This window comes from Saimiri boliviensis, chromosome 19 (genome assembly GCF_048565385.1).
Source record: "Saimiri boliviensis isolate mSaiBol1 chromosome 19, mSaiBol1.pri, whole genome shotgun sequence".
NCBI classification, from domain to species: domain Eukaryota; kingdom Metazoa; phylum Chordata; class Mammalia; order Primates; family Cebidae; genus Saimiri; species Saimiri boliviensis.
The window spans coordinates 15,924,379-15,942,237 of NC_133467.1; the positions used below are offsets into that span (position 1 = coordinate 15,924,379).

The window sequence follows — 17,859 nt, forward strand, 5'->3', positions numbered from 1 at the left end:
TTTCCTAGTTTTAAGTGCATTTGAATGAAAGGCAGAAACATCACAGAGTCTTTTTGTGTCCCAACACCCTCCTACATGACATAGCTTTAATGTGAAAATGCTGCCAATATTGATTCTAGGAAATCACTTTACTGGCTTTTATCTGATTAGATGGCTTTGGAACAATGATGACTTTGTGACATCCTATTGATTTTGCCTCTAAAATGTTCCTCCTATCTTGTCTCTGCCTCTCCATTTCCACTGCTACTATCCACCTTGGAGCCTTCGTTATATCTTCTGATAGCTTTTTGCTAACTGGTCTCTCAAACTTAGTATCTGCAAACTAAGTTACCTGAAATTCCACTACTGGATTAATCCATCCATAGAACAACTCTGATTAGGTCATTTACTTAATCAAAAATGTTTAAAGGCTCCTTGTTGCTTATAGGCTAAAATCCAAACTCCTCAGTCTGACATCCAAGATCTGCACTGGGTATGGAATACTGGGTTGAAAATAATTTCCACTCAGAATTTTCAAGACATTACTCCACTAACATCTGATTTTCATTATTTCTACTGAGAATTCCAATGTCATCCCACCACACCCAACATTCCTTTGTATGTAACCTATTTTTTCTTTCTAGAAGATTTTAATATATGTATTTTTTAAACTTTAGCATTCAGTTATTTCACGATGATATAAATTGATTTGCCTATTCTTGGCATTTCCATTTCTTATAAATGGAATCACGTATTACGTCGTACTTTGTGACTGACTGGCTTATTATTATCAGTATTGAGACAGTCTCTCTCTCTATCTCCCAGGCTGGAGTGCAGGGGCACAACATGGCTCACTGCAGCACTGACCTCCTGGGCTCAAGTCATCCTCCCACTTCAGTGTTTTCAAGGCTGAAAACATGAATACACATTGCAGCATATACCAGTACTCTTTTTATTGCTGACAAATATTCTATTGTATGGGTATATGATGTTTTTGTATATCTACTGATCAGCTGATGGACATTTGGGTTGTTATCACTTTTCGCCTATTATGAATAATGTTATGAATATTCATATACAAGTTTTTGAATAAACATGTATTTTTATTTCTCTTGGATCTACCTAGGAATGAATTTATCAGCTGAGATTTTAACAGGTGTAAAGGACCTACAGATACAAATGTAGCTGTCTATAAGTCCTTTTCTCCGGGGTGGTTCAATTTCTCCAAACTGCTATGTGACAGGTGTAAGCCTGGCTGCTGAGCTTCTAGAGCTGAGTGGAAGCTGAACCTTTCCAGAATAGGTGGGTAAATCAACCTCCTATACAGAGACTGCTAGCTATCTTACCAATCACTGTCCATCCTTCTCTCTTTTCTTAAGAACAGATTTCTATATTATTGGGCCCACCAATATATCCAGGTATAAAGTTTCCCAGCCTCCCTTAGAAAAAGGTGGCAATGAGATAGAAGTCAAAGTCAACTGGGTATGGTTTAAGAGACATTGCTTTAACGGGACATAACTCAGCTGGAAGGCATGTGTCTTTTTATGCACCCATCTTTTCTGGTATCTAAAACAAATATGTTATGCTTGGAGGTCTAGTAGCTATCTTGTGCCTATAAAGAGGTTCTTGAAGATTCTAAAAATGGTAGACTTGGACAGGACTGTTCACTTTCAGAGAGAAGTGAAAAAAAAATTCTACCTTGTTTAAGTCATTTTTATTTTGAATATCTGTTAATTGGTAACGAAACTGAGTCCTAAGTATAGACTTCTTTTTAGAATTTTCTTTTGTAGGTAACATCTGTTGGCCCTCTAAGTGAGAATCATAGATTAAGTAATATATCACTCATATTTTTCCTAGTGTCATTAAAGATGGAGTTCATATTTCTCATATTGAGTATTTTTTTTTTTTTAAGACGGGGTTTCACCATGTTGGTCAGTCTGGTCTTGAACTCCCAACCTCAGGTGATCAGCCCACCTTGGCCTCCAAAGTGCTTGGATTACAGGTGTGAGCCACCACGCCTGGGCTTTGAGTAATTTTTAAGACAAAGAAAAGCAGAATAGTTTTTACCTATTAAGTTAAAAACTGGAATTTTACCTTTCCAAACTTATTTCTTACCTTGCCCCTTTACATGTTAATCCCATGAACTATTCAGTAATTCTCTTCAAGCTCTGTAATTTCCTGATTTTTATTTTTGCTCATTATTTCAATTCCAAAGAAAGTTCTATGTGTGTGTCTATTTCTATGTTCAGATTACACGTGTAAGATTCAACTCACAGGCCACTGCTCTCCAAGGTCAGGAGACTGACACACTCAGCAAGAAGTAATTTATCTTCACTGATACCATTTCCTCCTTGACACTTAACATCTTTTACTAGACTCCTTGAAGTTGAGGCCTGTATCTTTGGTTCTCTATGCCATATTCTCTGTAGCACAAGGCATAGTAGCTTGTACATAACTGTGACATATTGAATGTGTTACTGTATATCAATACATTTGAATTTTAGAAATATTAATTATTTCATAAAATTTCACTTATTATGCCTGTGCTCCCAACAGGAAATTCTGAGTTTAAGAATCATTATAAATTGACTCAAAAAGCAGCACTGGTAACAAATTCCATCAGGGCCTCCTAACAGAGTTTATAACAAGACAAACCTGTAGCCACTAAGGTCTTTCTTGATCAGCCAAGTCACATCTATAATCCTAGCACTTTGGGAGGCCAAGGCGGGCAAATTGCTTGAGCCCAGGAGTATGAAACCAGCCTAGGGAACATGACAAAATACTATCTTTACAAAAAGTATAAAAATAAGCCAGGCATGGTGGTGTGTGCCTGTAGTCCCAGCTACTCAGGAGGCTGAGGCAGGAGGATTAAGTAAGCTCAAGAAGTGAAGGCTGCAGTGAGCTGTGATCATGCCACTGCGCTCCAGCCTGGGTGACAGAATAAGACACTGTCTCAAAAAATAAAAATAAAAATGTTATGAGTCAAGATAAGGTTTGTAGTTTATCTCAAAGACCTTGAAGATTTCTGGCTGGGCATGGTGGCTTACGTCTGTAATCCCTGCTACTCGGGAAGCTGAGGCAGGAGAATTACTTGAAACCAGGAGGCAGAGGTTGCAATGAGCCGAGATAGTGCCACTGCACTCCAGTCTGGGTGACAGAGAGAGACTCTGTTTCCAAAAACAAACAAACAAACAAACAAACAAACAAACCCCACAAACAAACAAAAAAACCACTTTGAAGATTTCCAAATATCATGTCCACTATTTCATTATCCTCTGAATAGCTCCAGACAGAATATTTCTCCCTCTTGAAGTAGGGAAAAATAAAGTGATTTGCACAGCATCAGTAAGAAACAGGTTCCTTACCTCTTGAGTTCACTGTTCTGATCAAACTTGACCACATAAGCTACACACACAAAAAGACTGATATATCAGAGAAAGAAAAATTGAATACTTCCATGTAACTAGAAGACATGATTTTAAAACACAAGAAACAGATTGGGAGAAAATTTTAGCAACATGCATAGTAGTGGCTTACTATCTCTAGTAATAAAAAGTGCTATTCCAAATCATAAGAAATAGGACAAACAACTCAACAGAAAAATGGGTAAAGGAAACAGGTTAAGTCACAGAAGAAGAAAATATGTGAAAGGATACTCCATATACTAAGTATTAGCAAAATACAAATCAAAACAAAGACATTCCCTCATCCCATCTTTTAGAGATGCAGTATATAGTAAAGGTTAAAAATACAGGCTCTAAAGTCAATCTTCTTGGGTTTGAACCTCACTTCTTTCCAAGCTGTATAACCTCAGGAAATTTATGAATTTCTCTGTGTCTCAGTTTTCTCATCTTCAAAATATGGGTAATGACAATGACTATCTCCTCGGGTGGTTTTGATGATTAAACGAGTTAGTTTACGTAAAGTATTTAGAATATTATCTGTCACATAATAAATACAACGTGTTTATTATTACTATTCTTTCAACATATTGATACAATGGAAAAGGTTGTCTGAATGACAAAAGTAATCTTAATCTGCTGGTGAAAAAGGTCGTTTTTTTAAGAAAAATTTGATAACATACATACTGTATACCAAGCAGTTCTACTTCTAAAATCCAACCCAGTCACCAGTACAAAAGGGTACATGTTCAAAAATGTTTATGACATCTCTATTTTGTAACAAAAAAGAGAAGCAATGTAAATGTCCGTCAGTACAGAAGTGAGGTACATTATGTTAAAAACACTGTAGCATGAGAAGATTCAGATGTTAAAAAGAATGGTGTGAACTGACATTTACCGACAGAGTACAAAATATTTATACTAAAAAGCAAGTCACAAAGTAATACATAATATAATCCAATTTTACTGAAACATGGAAAACATATACTTGAGTTCCCTTAATGTATGGGTTTTTAAAGAGGGTTGAAAATACACAAATTGTTGATAAGGTTATTTATGTAGGGAGATAGGGAAGATAAAGAGGGTCTTTAGTTCTTTTTGCCTCTACTTAGATACTGAAAACTTTTTCCCCTCCAAATCAGCAAAGACAAATGAGTATTTTACTTTATGATTTAAAAACTGGAAAAAAAAAAAAAAGCTGCTTACTACATTTCACTAGCGGTTCCATAGATTGGATAATAGAATAAAAATGTTTTGCTACTTAGGTTGAGACACTGTACACCAACCATTCTGTTCTTTTTCTTTCTTTCTTTCTTTTCTTTTTTTTTTTTTTTTGAGATGGAGTCTTGCTGTGTCACCCAGGCTGGAGTGCAGTGGCACAATCTTGGCTCACTGCAACCTCTGCCTCCCGGGTTCAAGCGATTCTTCTGCCTCAGCCTCCCGAGCAGCTAGGACTACAGGCGTGTGCCACCACGCCCAGCTAATTTTTGTATTTTTAGTAGAGATGGGGTTTTACTATATCAGCCAGGCTGGTCTCGAGCTCCCGACCTTGTGATCAGCCCGTCTTGGCTTCCCAAAGTGCTGGGACTACAGGTGTGAGTGACCACACCTGACCTGTATACCATTTTGAAAGAAGTGGTTGACTTCAGCAATTGATGCATCTGAACCAAGAAAATCAGAGGTCTTCAGAAAATACTTGGTCACACCTATAAGGCCACTAATTCAAAGAACTCAGCTGATCAATATCTTGTACCTTAGCTCTATTTCTGAGTGTTCACATGATCTGAAGACAAGAGTCTTTTTTAAAAATGGTAACACATTCAAGCTCTATTGAGTCAATCCCTATACAAAAATAAAGTTTTTTGGAAAAATTTCTGTACAGAAAACCTCTGCTATTCAAATGGAGTTGATAAATTAAAAGGGTTACTTAATATTTGAGATTTACTAGCACTTTTTTTATTGTGCTGTACTTAAGACTTTGCTATTGATTAAAGCATAATAGCATAAAAGTCACAAATAATACATTTAGATCACTGGAAAGGCTAAAAATATAGTAACTATATAATAGCAAAACAAGAAACTCTGGGAGAATATAATCTCTTGGTAATTCAATCAAGCAATTCCCATGGGCAACCTAAAACAAAATGGAATAGGAGAGAGCTCTTTGTCTGAAATGAAGAAGGTAATATTTAGTGCAAGGTTAAAAAATAAGGTAAACTTATAAAAAAAAGTCTTGTCTCCCAAGTTTCCATATGATGTTGTAGAGTTTAAGAAATTGGCTATTGAACTGGGAGTGTTTTATTTGCTGCACAACATATTTGTTCTTAAGAATCAAAAATCTGAAAAAAAATACTATTCTATTTTTTTGAGACATTCATAAAATGCTTTGACTTCCTGGAATGATGAAAATTATAGAATAATAGGAAACTAAGAAAGTATTTTAAAAATCATTTTTTATGATTACCTTAAAGAAGTATAAAAGAGATAATAATAACATAAATATACATACTGCAAATTGGGCTGACTTGCAAATTTCACAGAGCATTTAATTTGATTCAAGAAGAGCTAATAAAGCAATAGTCCCTCATCAAGTCCCTTCATTTACAAAATAAAGACAGTAATCATCTGCTTGGCAAATCTATAATTTTATTTGTTTTCCAGGTAGATAACTGAAAACAAAGTCACTTACTGAAAAAAAAAAAAAACACCATAAATAAGAGTATGAAATATGAGAGGCAGACCTGAGTTCAAAGCCCAGCTCTACTACTTACTAGCTATGAGACCCTGGACAAGTTTCTCAAACTGTTTATGCCTCAGTTCCTCATCTATAAAATGAGAATAATAGTATCTGGAGTTGATGCTTTACAAGAGGGACTACATTTAACATGTATGGCATAGAATAAGTACTTAATAAATACTGGTGGCGGTAATGATGTGCTAATGCTGATACCACAAGCACTATTTCCAAAATTTTGAACATTATCTAGACATGATGTGTCAAAAATGTGTTAGCACACATTCAATGGTTTTCGAAGGATATCACCCTTAGGGAGCTGTACATTTGAGGATTAGTCAAGCTAGTAGTCCTAATTATTGAAATCCATCCAGGCTTCCTTTTCAGCACATGTCTTCTAGTTGTAATTGCAAACCAACAAGGCTGATTTCATGTGCTGTACATACAGAATACAGCAGTAAAAAGCATGGACTCTGGAGCCAAACTGCGTAAGTTCAAATACCATAACCCTGGGTAAGATCATTTAACCTCTCTGTGCTTCAGGTTCTTCCATCTATAAAATGGTGATGATATAATATTTACCATATAGGGTTATTATAAAGATGAAACAAGATAACAACAGTATGAAGTATCCTGTGACAGTGCTGAAACATTTTAGCTATTATAAATCATTATCCTTCATAGTCATTCTACCAAAAACAAAATAAATGACACACTTTTCACCATTATAACTTGATTCTATAGAAACAGCTTAACTGATTCTGAATTTAATTTTTATGTATCCACAAACTCTCCAATATTATAAGATTTTTAAACTGGCTGGGTAATTGAGTCAATATTTTGTATATTGCCTTAATATGTACAAGACATAAAGTCACTTTTTTATTGTATATTTCTATTTGTCATTGATTCAAATTCAGAAAAGACCAAAATGCCTTAATAAAATTCACTCTCAAACTGCTTTTTTTGTTTTAAGAAAGTTAACCTCCTACCTGTCATCTGTATTGCGAAGGGATGGGAGCCGAAAGCTCGTGTTTCTGTCAAGCTTTGACTGGCTTTTGGTCCTCTTGATGGAGCCTTTCAGGCGCTTGCTGAAGAATCCCTAGAAGGAAAGGCAGAAGGTGATGGGAGAGAGAACGAAAAGGAAACCTTCTTCTTCCACACTATCTCTGCAAGAGGTATTTAGATTTTTACAATAAAGACCAGAAATAGAATCTAGCTTTTAAGTTTTTTTAAAATTTTGTCAATAATATTTGCTTGAAACCACCTGGCAATGTGATGAGAAAATTTTCTTCTGTGATAATTGAGATAATTAAACTTTCTGACAGCACCTAATTTCTTATTTCTTAATTTTTACATTAGCTATGGGAGAAAAACTTCTAATTTTACTGGTAGGTTTCTAAAAGCACAACAAGATAACATAGACAAATATATTCTTTCTATGAAGATGGTACCAGCAATTTCAATAGAAATGACATCCAGTGCTTTCCTAAACTAAGGGAAAACAGGCAAAGAAAATGGCATGTGCAAAGGCCCGCCAGGTGAGAAGGTACTTGGTGCATTGGAGGAATTAAAAGATACTGATAGAAGAGAAAAAGCGTAACTCTAAGATACGTAAAAAGGAGTTAACTAAATTGTTAAATATTATATACTGGTGGTCTCAGAAGCGTTAAAACGTGGTCTATGTCACCTTGAATATGGCATTGTAAACTTAAGTACTGAATGTGGCTAAACTATTTTAAAGTGAAGTATGGATCACTTATGAAATTGTTAAAGTATCCAGATGTCAACTTTGTTAACAAAGTGCTTTACAGTCTTTGGCCCTTCCTGCTGCCTGCCAGTTTTACCAAACTATCTAGAGTTCCCTGAACATCTTCCTAGACTCTGTACCTGGCAAATAATGAGCACTCAACACAAATTTGTTGAATAAAAGGTTAAATGCAAAAATGAATGATGATGGTCACTACTTTCAAGAAATTTACAATTATATCATGGGCCGGTGAAAAAACATCTTATAGAAGCATATTAAAGTTTCTCAGCTAGGCACGGTGGTTCGCATCTTTAGTCCCAGCATTTTGAAAAGGCTAAGCCGAGACGATAGCTTGAGGCCAGGAATTCAAGACCAGCCTGGGCAACATGGCAAGATCCCATCTCTACAAAAATTAAAAAAAAAAAAAACAACTTAGCTAGCCATGGTAGCATATGTCTTAGTCCCAGCTACTCAGGAGGCTGAAGTGGGAGGATTGCTTGACCTCAGGAGTTCAAGTCTGCAGTGAGTGATGGCTGACTGCACTCCAGCCAGGGCAATAGAATGAAACCCTAACTCAAAAACAAATAAATAAAATAAAATTTCTCAAGCAATGATTCTAATTCAAAGAAAAATATTTTGACACATGGAGAATTACTCTAATCACCTTGAGATGAACATAATTTTATATAAGCTGTGTAAAAGAAACATTTCTATAAGGAAGAAAAAGAAATACTAGGCCAATATTAGCACATCAACTCTTTTATATTCCTCTAGTAACTACCAAAGCCTACTGTTTTGGGGTGAAGGCTATATTAATCCGGTTAAGCTAGGTTATGCTTATCTAATTATCCCCACAATCTTAGTGGCATAAAATATGTTACATGTCCACGAGCAGGTCAACTGAGGGGGTGGGATCCTGTCTATGCTGTTGTTACTCAGGAACTTAGGCTAAAGGAGGCTCTGTATCTGCACTTCTACAGTTTTTTTGCAGCAGGATAAAGGTAAAATAGCAAATTATGTACACGTACTAGCTCTTAAAGCTTCATGCAACTTCTGATCTAATTTCACTGACAAAACAATCACATGACCATATCTAACTTCAATGGGAGAAGATATACATACTACTACCAGGTACTCAGAAAGGGAACTGAAAGTATTTGGTGAACATCAGTATAGGCTACCACAGTGCTTTACCAAGACAACTGTTTTTTAAACATGTAGACATTGCTCCTTTCAATAGAGAAAAATGGAAACTTACTCAAATCAGAAGCAGAACTATTTAGATTACTGAAAGAAAATACTTATAATGTTATAGCCTATTGTTCTAGTCACCCAAGGAGTAAGTGCAAAAACTCCTAATAAATATCACATAGACCTGTTTTTACTGTTTTTTACTGCAGCTTATTATAGGTATGTAGAAATTGACTGGAGGTTAAGGGGAAAGGCTCAATATGAAGATGATGAGGACGAAGATCTTTATGATTCACTTGCACTTAATGAATAGTAAATAGTATATTTTCTCTTCCTTATGATTTTCTCAATGACACTTTCTTTTCTCTAGTTATACGCAAATTTTCAACTGTACAACCCCCATGTTGTTTAAGAGTCAACTGTACAATCTTGGTGTCATTAGGGAGAGTCACTGTCATTAGTCACAGTCATTAGTACATAAAGGCAAAGGCTTTATACAGTATTTTCTATGACTCAATCAGAATGAGTCACCACATTTGCTAATAAATGTAGTCAGCAAGCCAGCCTTAAGTTTATAGAACTGTAATAGGATTGTTTAGTATTGGTTCAAAAACCTAGGTTGAGATTTAGGCCAAGGAGTCTACCAAAAATCAGACATAAATACATTACACTTCTTTTTTTTTTCTTTCTGAGACTGAGTCTCACTCTGTCACCCAGGCTGGAGTGCAGTGACGTGATCTCGGCCTAGTGCAACCTCTGCCTCCCAGGTTCAAGTGATTCTCCTGCCTCAGCCACCACAGTAGCTGGGACTACAGGTACCTGCCACCATGCCCAGCTAATTTTTGTGTTTTTGGTAGAGACGAGGTTTCCCCACATTGGCCAGGCTGGTCTTGAACTCCTGACCTTGTGATCCGCTTGCCTTGGCCTCCCAAAGTGCTGGGATTACAGGCTTGAGCCACCACACCCAGCCACATAAATATATTTCTAATGAAAATACAGTTAAGCATTTGACTGACACACTATTAGTAGATGTTCACTCATCTAGTAATTTAATTCTTTTTGTGGCACATATATACCTCATATGACATAATATGATACATGTATTTAATAAAATTTATGTATATTTGTTATAGAGAACTCTACTATGAGTTGTAAGGAAATCAAAAATAAACAAACTCTGCCCTCGAGGAAATTGCCACTTAATACAGAATTTAGATACTAAATATAAATTTATATGCAGGCTTATTAGTAGACTGGACATGGCTGAAGAAAGAATCTCTCTCTAAGCATGAGGAAATATCAATAGAAACATCCAAAACAGAAAAGCAAGCAGAACAAACAAAAATAACCCAGAAAAGAATATTCAAAGATTAAAGGACAGCTACAAAAGGCATAACGTGTGTAATGGGAATACCAAAAAAAGAAAAGAGAAAGAAACAGAAGAAAATCAGAAACAATAATGACTGAGAATTTTCCCAACTTAATACACCAAACCAAAGATCCAGGAAGCTCAGAAAATACTCAGTAGCATAGATGCAAAGAACCCCCCTCAAAATCTCCCCAAAGAAAAAAAACCCAAAACGCCAAAACTACACTGAGGCATGTAATTTTCAAACTACAGAAAATCAAAGAGGAACAAAAATAAGAATTACATTTGGCTTTTCCTCAGAAACCACATAAACAAGAGGAGAATGGAGTGAAATATTAAAGTATTGTGAAGAAAAAGAACCCAAACTACCAACCTAGAATTCTGTAACCTGCAAAACTATCCTTCAAACGGGAATGTGAAATAAAGCTTTCACGTACATGAAAAAATTGAGGAAATTTGTTGCCAGTAGACCAACCTTGCAAAGAATGTTTAAAGAAGTTCCTTAGAGAGAAAGAAAACAATATAGTTCAGAAACTGGTCTTTCATAAGAAAAGGAAGAGTACAGAATAAGTGAAATAAAATAAAATCTTTTATTTTTCTTCTTAACTGATTTAATATCAAAGTAATAATAGCAATGCATTCAATTATGTATGCTTATGTATATGATATATATTCTCATGTATACTTATATGTAAGTGAAATGAATATCAATTATGCAAATGACAAGATGGAAGAATCAAGATTATTTTATTTTAAGGTACTCATACTATCTATGAAGTTGTATAGTGTTACGTGAAAGTGAACTTAGGTTAGTTATAAATTTATACTGCAAATTCTAGGGAAACCATTAAATTTTTTAAAAAATAAGAATAACTGATGTGCTAAGAAAGGAGAGAAAGTGGAATAAAAGAAATCACTCAACAAAATCATGGAAGTTTATAAGCAGTGGAAGACAAAAATAAGGACACAGAACAAAGGTAACAAATAGAAAATAGTTAACAAATATGGTTAGAAATCCAACTAAATCAATAATCACTTTGAATGTCAACAGTCTAAATACACCAGTTAAAAGAGATTGTCAGTGTAGATCAGAAAAGAAGACGCAACTATGTATCGTCTACAAGAAATTCACTTTAAATATAAAGGCACCTAAAGATTAATAGTAAATGGCGAGAAAAAATGTACTATGCCAACACTAATCAAGAGAAAGCAGGCATCACTATATTAATTTCAGACAGAGCAGATATTAGAGCAAGAAAGCATACCAAGGATAAAGAAGGGCATCATATAATGATAAAGGGGTCAATTCTCCAAGAAGACAGCCTTAATGTGTATATGCCTAATAACAGAGTGTCAAGAGACATGAGGCAAAACTGGTTAAGAGTTGCTAGGAGACATAGATAAATCTATTATAGCTGAAGATTACAACACCTCTCTATCAGAAATGGACAGATCTAACAGGCAGAAAGTCAGTCAGGACATAGTTGAACTCCAAAACACCATTTAATCAAGCGAATATAATTGATATCTATAGACTGCTTTTTATCCAACAACAGCAGAATATAGATTCCTCAAGTTTATATGGAACATTCACCAAGACAGATCAAACTCTGGATATAAAACATACATTAAAAAATTTAAAAGAACAGAAATCATACAATGTCTTCTTCCAGACCACAGTGGAATTAAACCAGAAATCAGTAATAGAAAGATGACTAGAAAATCCCAAAATATGTGGGGATTAAACAACATTCTAAACACATGGATCAAAGAAGGAATCTCAAGAGAAATTTAAAAATACTTTGAACTGAACAAAACAAAAATGAAAACGTAACATCAAAATTTTGTGGGATGCAGTGAAAACAGCACTAAGAGGAAAATTTATAGCACTGAATGCATATACTAGAAAAGAAGAAAGATCTAAACCCAATCCTAAGGTTTGTACCTTAGGAAATTAGGAAAAAAAAAAGAAAGAGCAAATTAAATCCAAAGAAAACACAAGAAAAGAAATAAAAATTAGTTCAGAAATCAGTGAAATTGAAAACAATAAATCAATAGAGAAAATCAATAAAATAAAAAGCTGGTACCTTATAAAAAAAATCTGTAAGTCTAGCCAGGCTAAGAAATAAATAGACAGGACTCAAATGACTAATATTAGAAATAAAAGAGGGGACATCACAACATGTCTGGTAGACATTAAAATGGTAAAAAAGGAATACTATGAACAATTCTATGTCTACAAATTTGATAATCTAGGTGAAGCAGACTAATTCCTTGAAAGATACAATCTGCCAAACTTATACAGGAATAGACAATATGAATAGGCCTATATCTATTAAAGAAACAGCATCAACAATAACCTTACAAAACAGAAACACCAGACCCAGATGGGTTCCAGGGGTGAATTCTATGAAACATGAAAGGAAGAAATGATACCAATTCTCTACAATGTCTTTCAGAAGATAGAAGCAAAGGGAGTACTTAACTTAGTTCTAGATTCCTAGCAAAACTGAGTAGAAGATACAAAGATTTCCAGTATTCCTCTCTACCCTCTACAAATTGACATCATCATCAGCCACATTCCACAGTTTAAGATTTGTTATTGGTGGTGTGCATTCTATGGGTTAGGACAAATGAACGATGATATGTATCCGCCATTACAGTACTATGCAGAGTATATTTACTACTCAAAAAATCCTCTGCGCTCTGCCTGTTCATCCCTCAACACCTCCCACACCTTAACCCCTGGCAAACAGTAATCTTTTTACTAATTTCCAGTTTTACCTTTTCTAGAATGTCATACATAGTCCCCCACTTAAGATGGTTTGAACAATTTTTTTGATTTACGATGGGTTTATCAGGACATTAAATACTTTTCAATTTAGGATATTTTTTACTTATGATGGGTTTATTGGGACATAACCCCATTGTATGTCAAGGAGCATCTGTGGTTGGAATCATACTGCAGCATTTTTAGATTGCCTTGTTTTACTTAGTAATATGTACGTAAGGTTCCTCTGGGTCTGTTCCATTTTTGTTTTTTTCTGCAGTCTTCTTTTTCTTTGCTTTTCAGTCTTGCCAGTTTCTACTGAGATGTCCTCAAGCTTAGAGATTCTTTCCTCAATTGTGTCCTGTCTTACTAATATCCCCATAAAAGGCATTCTTCTGCTACAGTGTTTCTGATTTCCAGCATTCCTTTTGGTTCTTTTTTATAATTTCTCTCTCTCTTTTTATATTGTCCATCTGTTCTTGCATGCTATCTACTTTATCCATTAGAGCCTTTAGTATATTAATCATAATTGTTTTGAATTTCTGGTCGATAATTTCAATATTATCTGAGGCTGGTTCTGATGCTTGCTCTGTCTGAGGATGGTTTTGATGCTTACTCTGTGTCTTTAAAGTGTGTTTTCTGCCTTTTAGCATGTTCTGTAATTTTTTTCTTGGTAGCTGGATATGCTGTACTAGGTGAAAGGAACTGCAGTAAACAGGCCTTTAGCAATGTAGTGATAAGGTAGGGGAAGACATTGTGAAGTCCTGTGATTAGATCTCAGTCTTTTAATGAGTCTCTGTTTCTGGACTGTGAACTTCACAAGTGCTTCTCAGTGCCCCTCACCCCACCCACTCCATTTTAAGAGGATGGCTAGAGAGGACTGGAATTGAGTATTTCCCTTCCTTCTTATCAGTTAGGCTCTGATTATTTTCTTCTGAGAGCAGACTTCGTTAAGAAAAGCAGAATGGGCCTGGTGCGGTGGCTCATGCCTGTAATCCCAGCACTTTGGGAGGCTGAGGCGGGCGGATCACCTCAGGTCAAGAGTTCAAGACCAGCCTGGTCAACATGGCGAAACCCCGTCTCTACTAAAAATACAAAAATTAGCCAGGTATGCTGGCACGTGCTTGGAATCCCAGCTACGCAGGAGGCTGAAGCAGGAGAATCACTTGAACCTGGGAGGTGGAGGTTGCAGTGAGCAGAGATCATACTACTGCACTCCAGCCTGGAGACAGAGCAAGACTCCATCTTAAAAGAAAAAGGAAAAGAAAGGAAACAAAAAGAGAATGCTCTGGTGCATTTCAAAACAGCTCCTTTTCCCACTCCCTGTTGGAAAAATGAGGGAAATTTTCTCAGATATTCACTGTGAGAACCTGGTAGGACTCCAGGAGTAAAATTTTTAAAAACTGTGGCCTACCCATTAACGAATACTCCTGCAGTTTTTCTCTCTCAGACTTGGCCACACTAAGCCTCCAGCAATTTATAAATTAAAGTTGAGGCTTTCCTATCTGGAAACAAGAAATCTTGCATTTAAACTTCGGAGAGGATGGTATAGTGTTGTATTTACCTTAACATCTACCACAGTGTTTAAGCTTTAGGAAGTCCTCAATAAATATATATATAAAATTATGTCTGATTTAGGAATACAGATAAGGAAAAGGTTAAGATTGCAGAGAATGGTCAGTAATACTTCATGGAGGTAGTGAAACCTTTTAAAATTTTGTTGTCGTCTCCTTGATGTAAGTGAAGCATAGTTTTAACCTGAGAAACTGTTTTCCCAGAGCCCTATTTAGTTGAAGTTTTTCGTTCTCCATTACCCAATATTCAATGGTACTCAGGAAGAGGTAGCTGGACTTTACCTAGCTTACCATCATGATATTTCATAAAATCATGAAGTAAATACATATTTTTTGAAGTACATGCCATCTTGATTTAGGATTTTTCATCTCTCATTGCTGCTCCCATGTTTCAATCTCCCTTTCACTTTCCTTTGTTCATTAAGAACTTTAATTCCTAGCTTATAATATTTCTGTCTCTTAACACCATGCTAGAAAATAACCAATACTGATGTATGGTACCCTAGCTTCATCCTTGACTCCATTACTCATTATCCTCCCCTCTGACACTCACTTTTTTTTTTTTTAACATGAGGCAGTTTATTAACAGAAAATATTTTGAGAAGTCTTGTTCACAGATGGTGAGCCCCATTCCTGCGGGTGCTGTCAGAGGGCATGGGGATGACATCGTCAATCCACCCAATCTTTATACCCAAGGGGGAAAGGGCTCTGAGGGCCAACTAGACACCAGGTCCAGACATCTTGGTCCCATTTCCTCCTGTGGCCTGGAGTTTGATGTGTAGGGCAGTGTCACTAGCTCCTTGTGCCTCTGGGCCACATCCTGGGCAGCCAACATAGCAGCATATGGAGAGGATTCATCTGGGTCTGCCTTCTTTAACTTCATCCCACCAGTCGCATGGCAGGTAGTTGCTTTGCCAGAAAGATCAGTGACATGAACAACAGTGTCACCGAAGGATGCAAAGATATGGCAGACACCAAATACATTCTCTCTTTCAGCCACCTGAGGTGTGCCATGTTTACATGTCATCTCTCCACCCACTCATTTTCTTAAATTTAATTTTTATCTTTATTGAATAGTTTTAGGGGAACAGGTTGTGTTTGATTGAAAGGAAAAGTTCTTTAGCGGTGATTTGTGAGATTTTGGTGTATCTTTTATCTACACACTAGATCTTATCGTCATTCAGAGATTCTCCATCTGAGACATCTTAAACAGTAATTTTTTTCTGATTTTCTCCCTAATCACATGTCTTTCATATATCTCTTTCTCCACAAGAATCTACTCTTCAACCTAGAAACCTCCACTTTCCGGACCACCTCATTTTCAATCCCTACTTTCCGGACCACCTCATTTTCAACCCCCACTTTCTGGACCACCTCATTTTCAACCCCCACTTTCTGGACCACCTCATTTTCAACCCCCACTTTCTGGACCACCTCATTTTCAACCCCCACTTTCTGGACCACCTCATTTTCAACCCCCACTTTCGAGACCACCTCATTTTCTCCCTGTGCCTTGTTTTTTTCCTGTTCTCTTTTCCTTCTCCCTAGATTCCATCGCTAATCATCTGAAGCTATATTTACCAACATCTTCCATTTTTTAAAATGATCAGTTATCAAAAATAAGAATTAAAGCAATGTTTAAGTCAATCTTCCTGGTGCCATGACAAAGCTCTTTAGGAAGACCACATGGCTGTATAGAATGAAACCACAAAAAATTCACTGTTTCCAAGCTTGGCTTAGCTTAGCTTGGCTTCTACTACCCCTCCATTTTAGACCAACCATGTACTGAGCCTTCCAGCATTATCCTCTTCTGAGAAACAACAAAGTACATGTCATGCCCAGTTGCCCATTGCCCCTTCTGGGCAGTTCCTTACAGTTTCAGGTCACTATGCCTTGTGTCACACAATCTTTCCTCCCTAGATGCATCTGACTGGTCAAGGGATGTGTAATTAACCCAAAGGTACCTAAAAGCAGCTAAAAATGGCCCTGGTAAGAGTTCTGCCTATAGGATATAGTATCATCTGGTAACTACTTAACCATTCCAGCCAGATCCCTGGTAATTCCCCTTTATACTTTATCCTATACTAACTCAAAATACCTGTAATTCTCTATATTCACCATGCATGTTTGCCACTGCTCGTATTCTCTTCCTTCTCCCTGGCTGGATCATCCTTTCTGATTGAGTTTAGGAATAATCTCTTCTTGGGTTGTCTTTTTGACATGCCCTGATCCTGCTCTAGGTTACGTGCTTGTTCCTCCTCAGTGCTTCCAAGCATTTGTAGAGAGTTAGCCTTACATTTAGGACAGTGCATGCCCACTTATGTGTCATCCTCACTAAATGCTGCAATCTTTGTGTTCCCAGGGCAGGTTTGATATCTGGTATTTCGTGGGGGCTCAAAAATTGCTTTCAGAACTGAAAAAATGTACACAGTATGTTCTCAGATCATCTAAGAACTCACTCATTGTCATGAGAGCAGCATAGGAAAAATCCTCCCCCATGATCCAATCTTCTCCCACCATCTCCCATGGTTTAAAAGTGTGGCACTTCAACCCTTGCTCTCTCTTGCCTCCATGTGAAGAATGTCCTTCTTTTCCTTCCGCTACAACTGTTGTTTCCTGAGGCTTCCTAGTTATGCTTCCTGTTAAGGCTGTGAAACTGTGAGTCAATTAAACCTCTTTTCTTCATAAATTACCCAGTCTCAGGTAATTTTTTATAGTAGTGTGAAAACAGACTAATACAGAAGGTGTATGACTTTCCCAAGTTCACACAGATGCTAAATGGCAGAGGAGAACTTTGACCCTAGGCAGCCTCACACTGGAACCTTTTCTTTTTAACCACTGTACTATATGAATTCTTGACATTCTAATGCCCCATTAAATACTTTAAGTGCTATAACATAACTTAATTTCACCATATATATTACATGTAACTTCTACAGATACCTTATTATAGAATTACATATCGTAAATAGCCAGAAATGTAATATGACAATTCAAAATGAGGAGGAAAAAGCAAAACAAACAAACAAAAAACAAAACCCAAAAAGCTAAAAAACTATCAGTGTGTCATCTGACTTATAAGAATTTGCCC

General features: G+C 36.4%; 1 protein-coding gene across 11 annotated transcripts in view; it reads right to left on the reverse strand.

Moving 5' to 3' along the window:
• Nucleotides 1-17,859, reverse strand: part of RASAL2 (RAS protein activator like 2) — a 364,958-nt gene that overhangs the window by 54,804 nt on the left and 292,295 nt on the right. For all 11 annotated transcript variants that reach the window (XM_074389525.1, XM_003925336.4, XM_074389524.1 and 8 more), the window contains one exon: nucleotides 7,107-7,216. In XM_074389525.1, coding sequence (XP_074245626.1) covers nucleotides 7,107-7,216 — 110 coding nt within the window. The remainder of the gene's footprint in view (nucleotides 1-7,106; nucleotides 7,217-17,859) is intronic.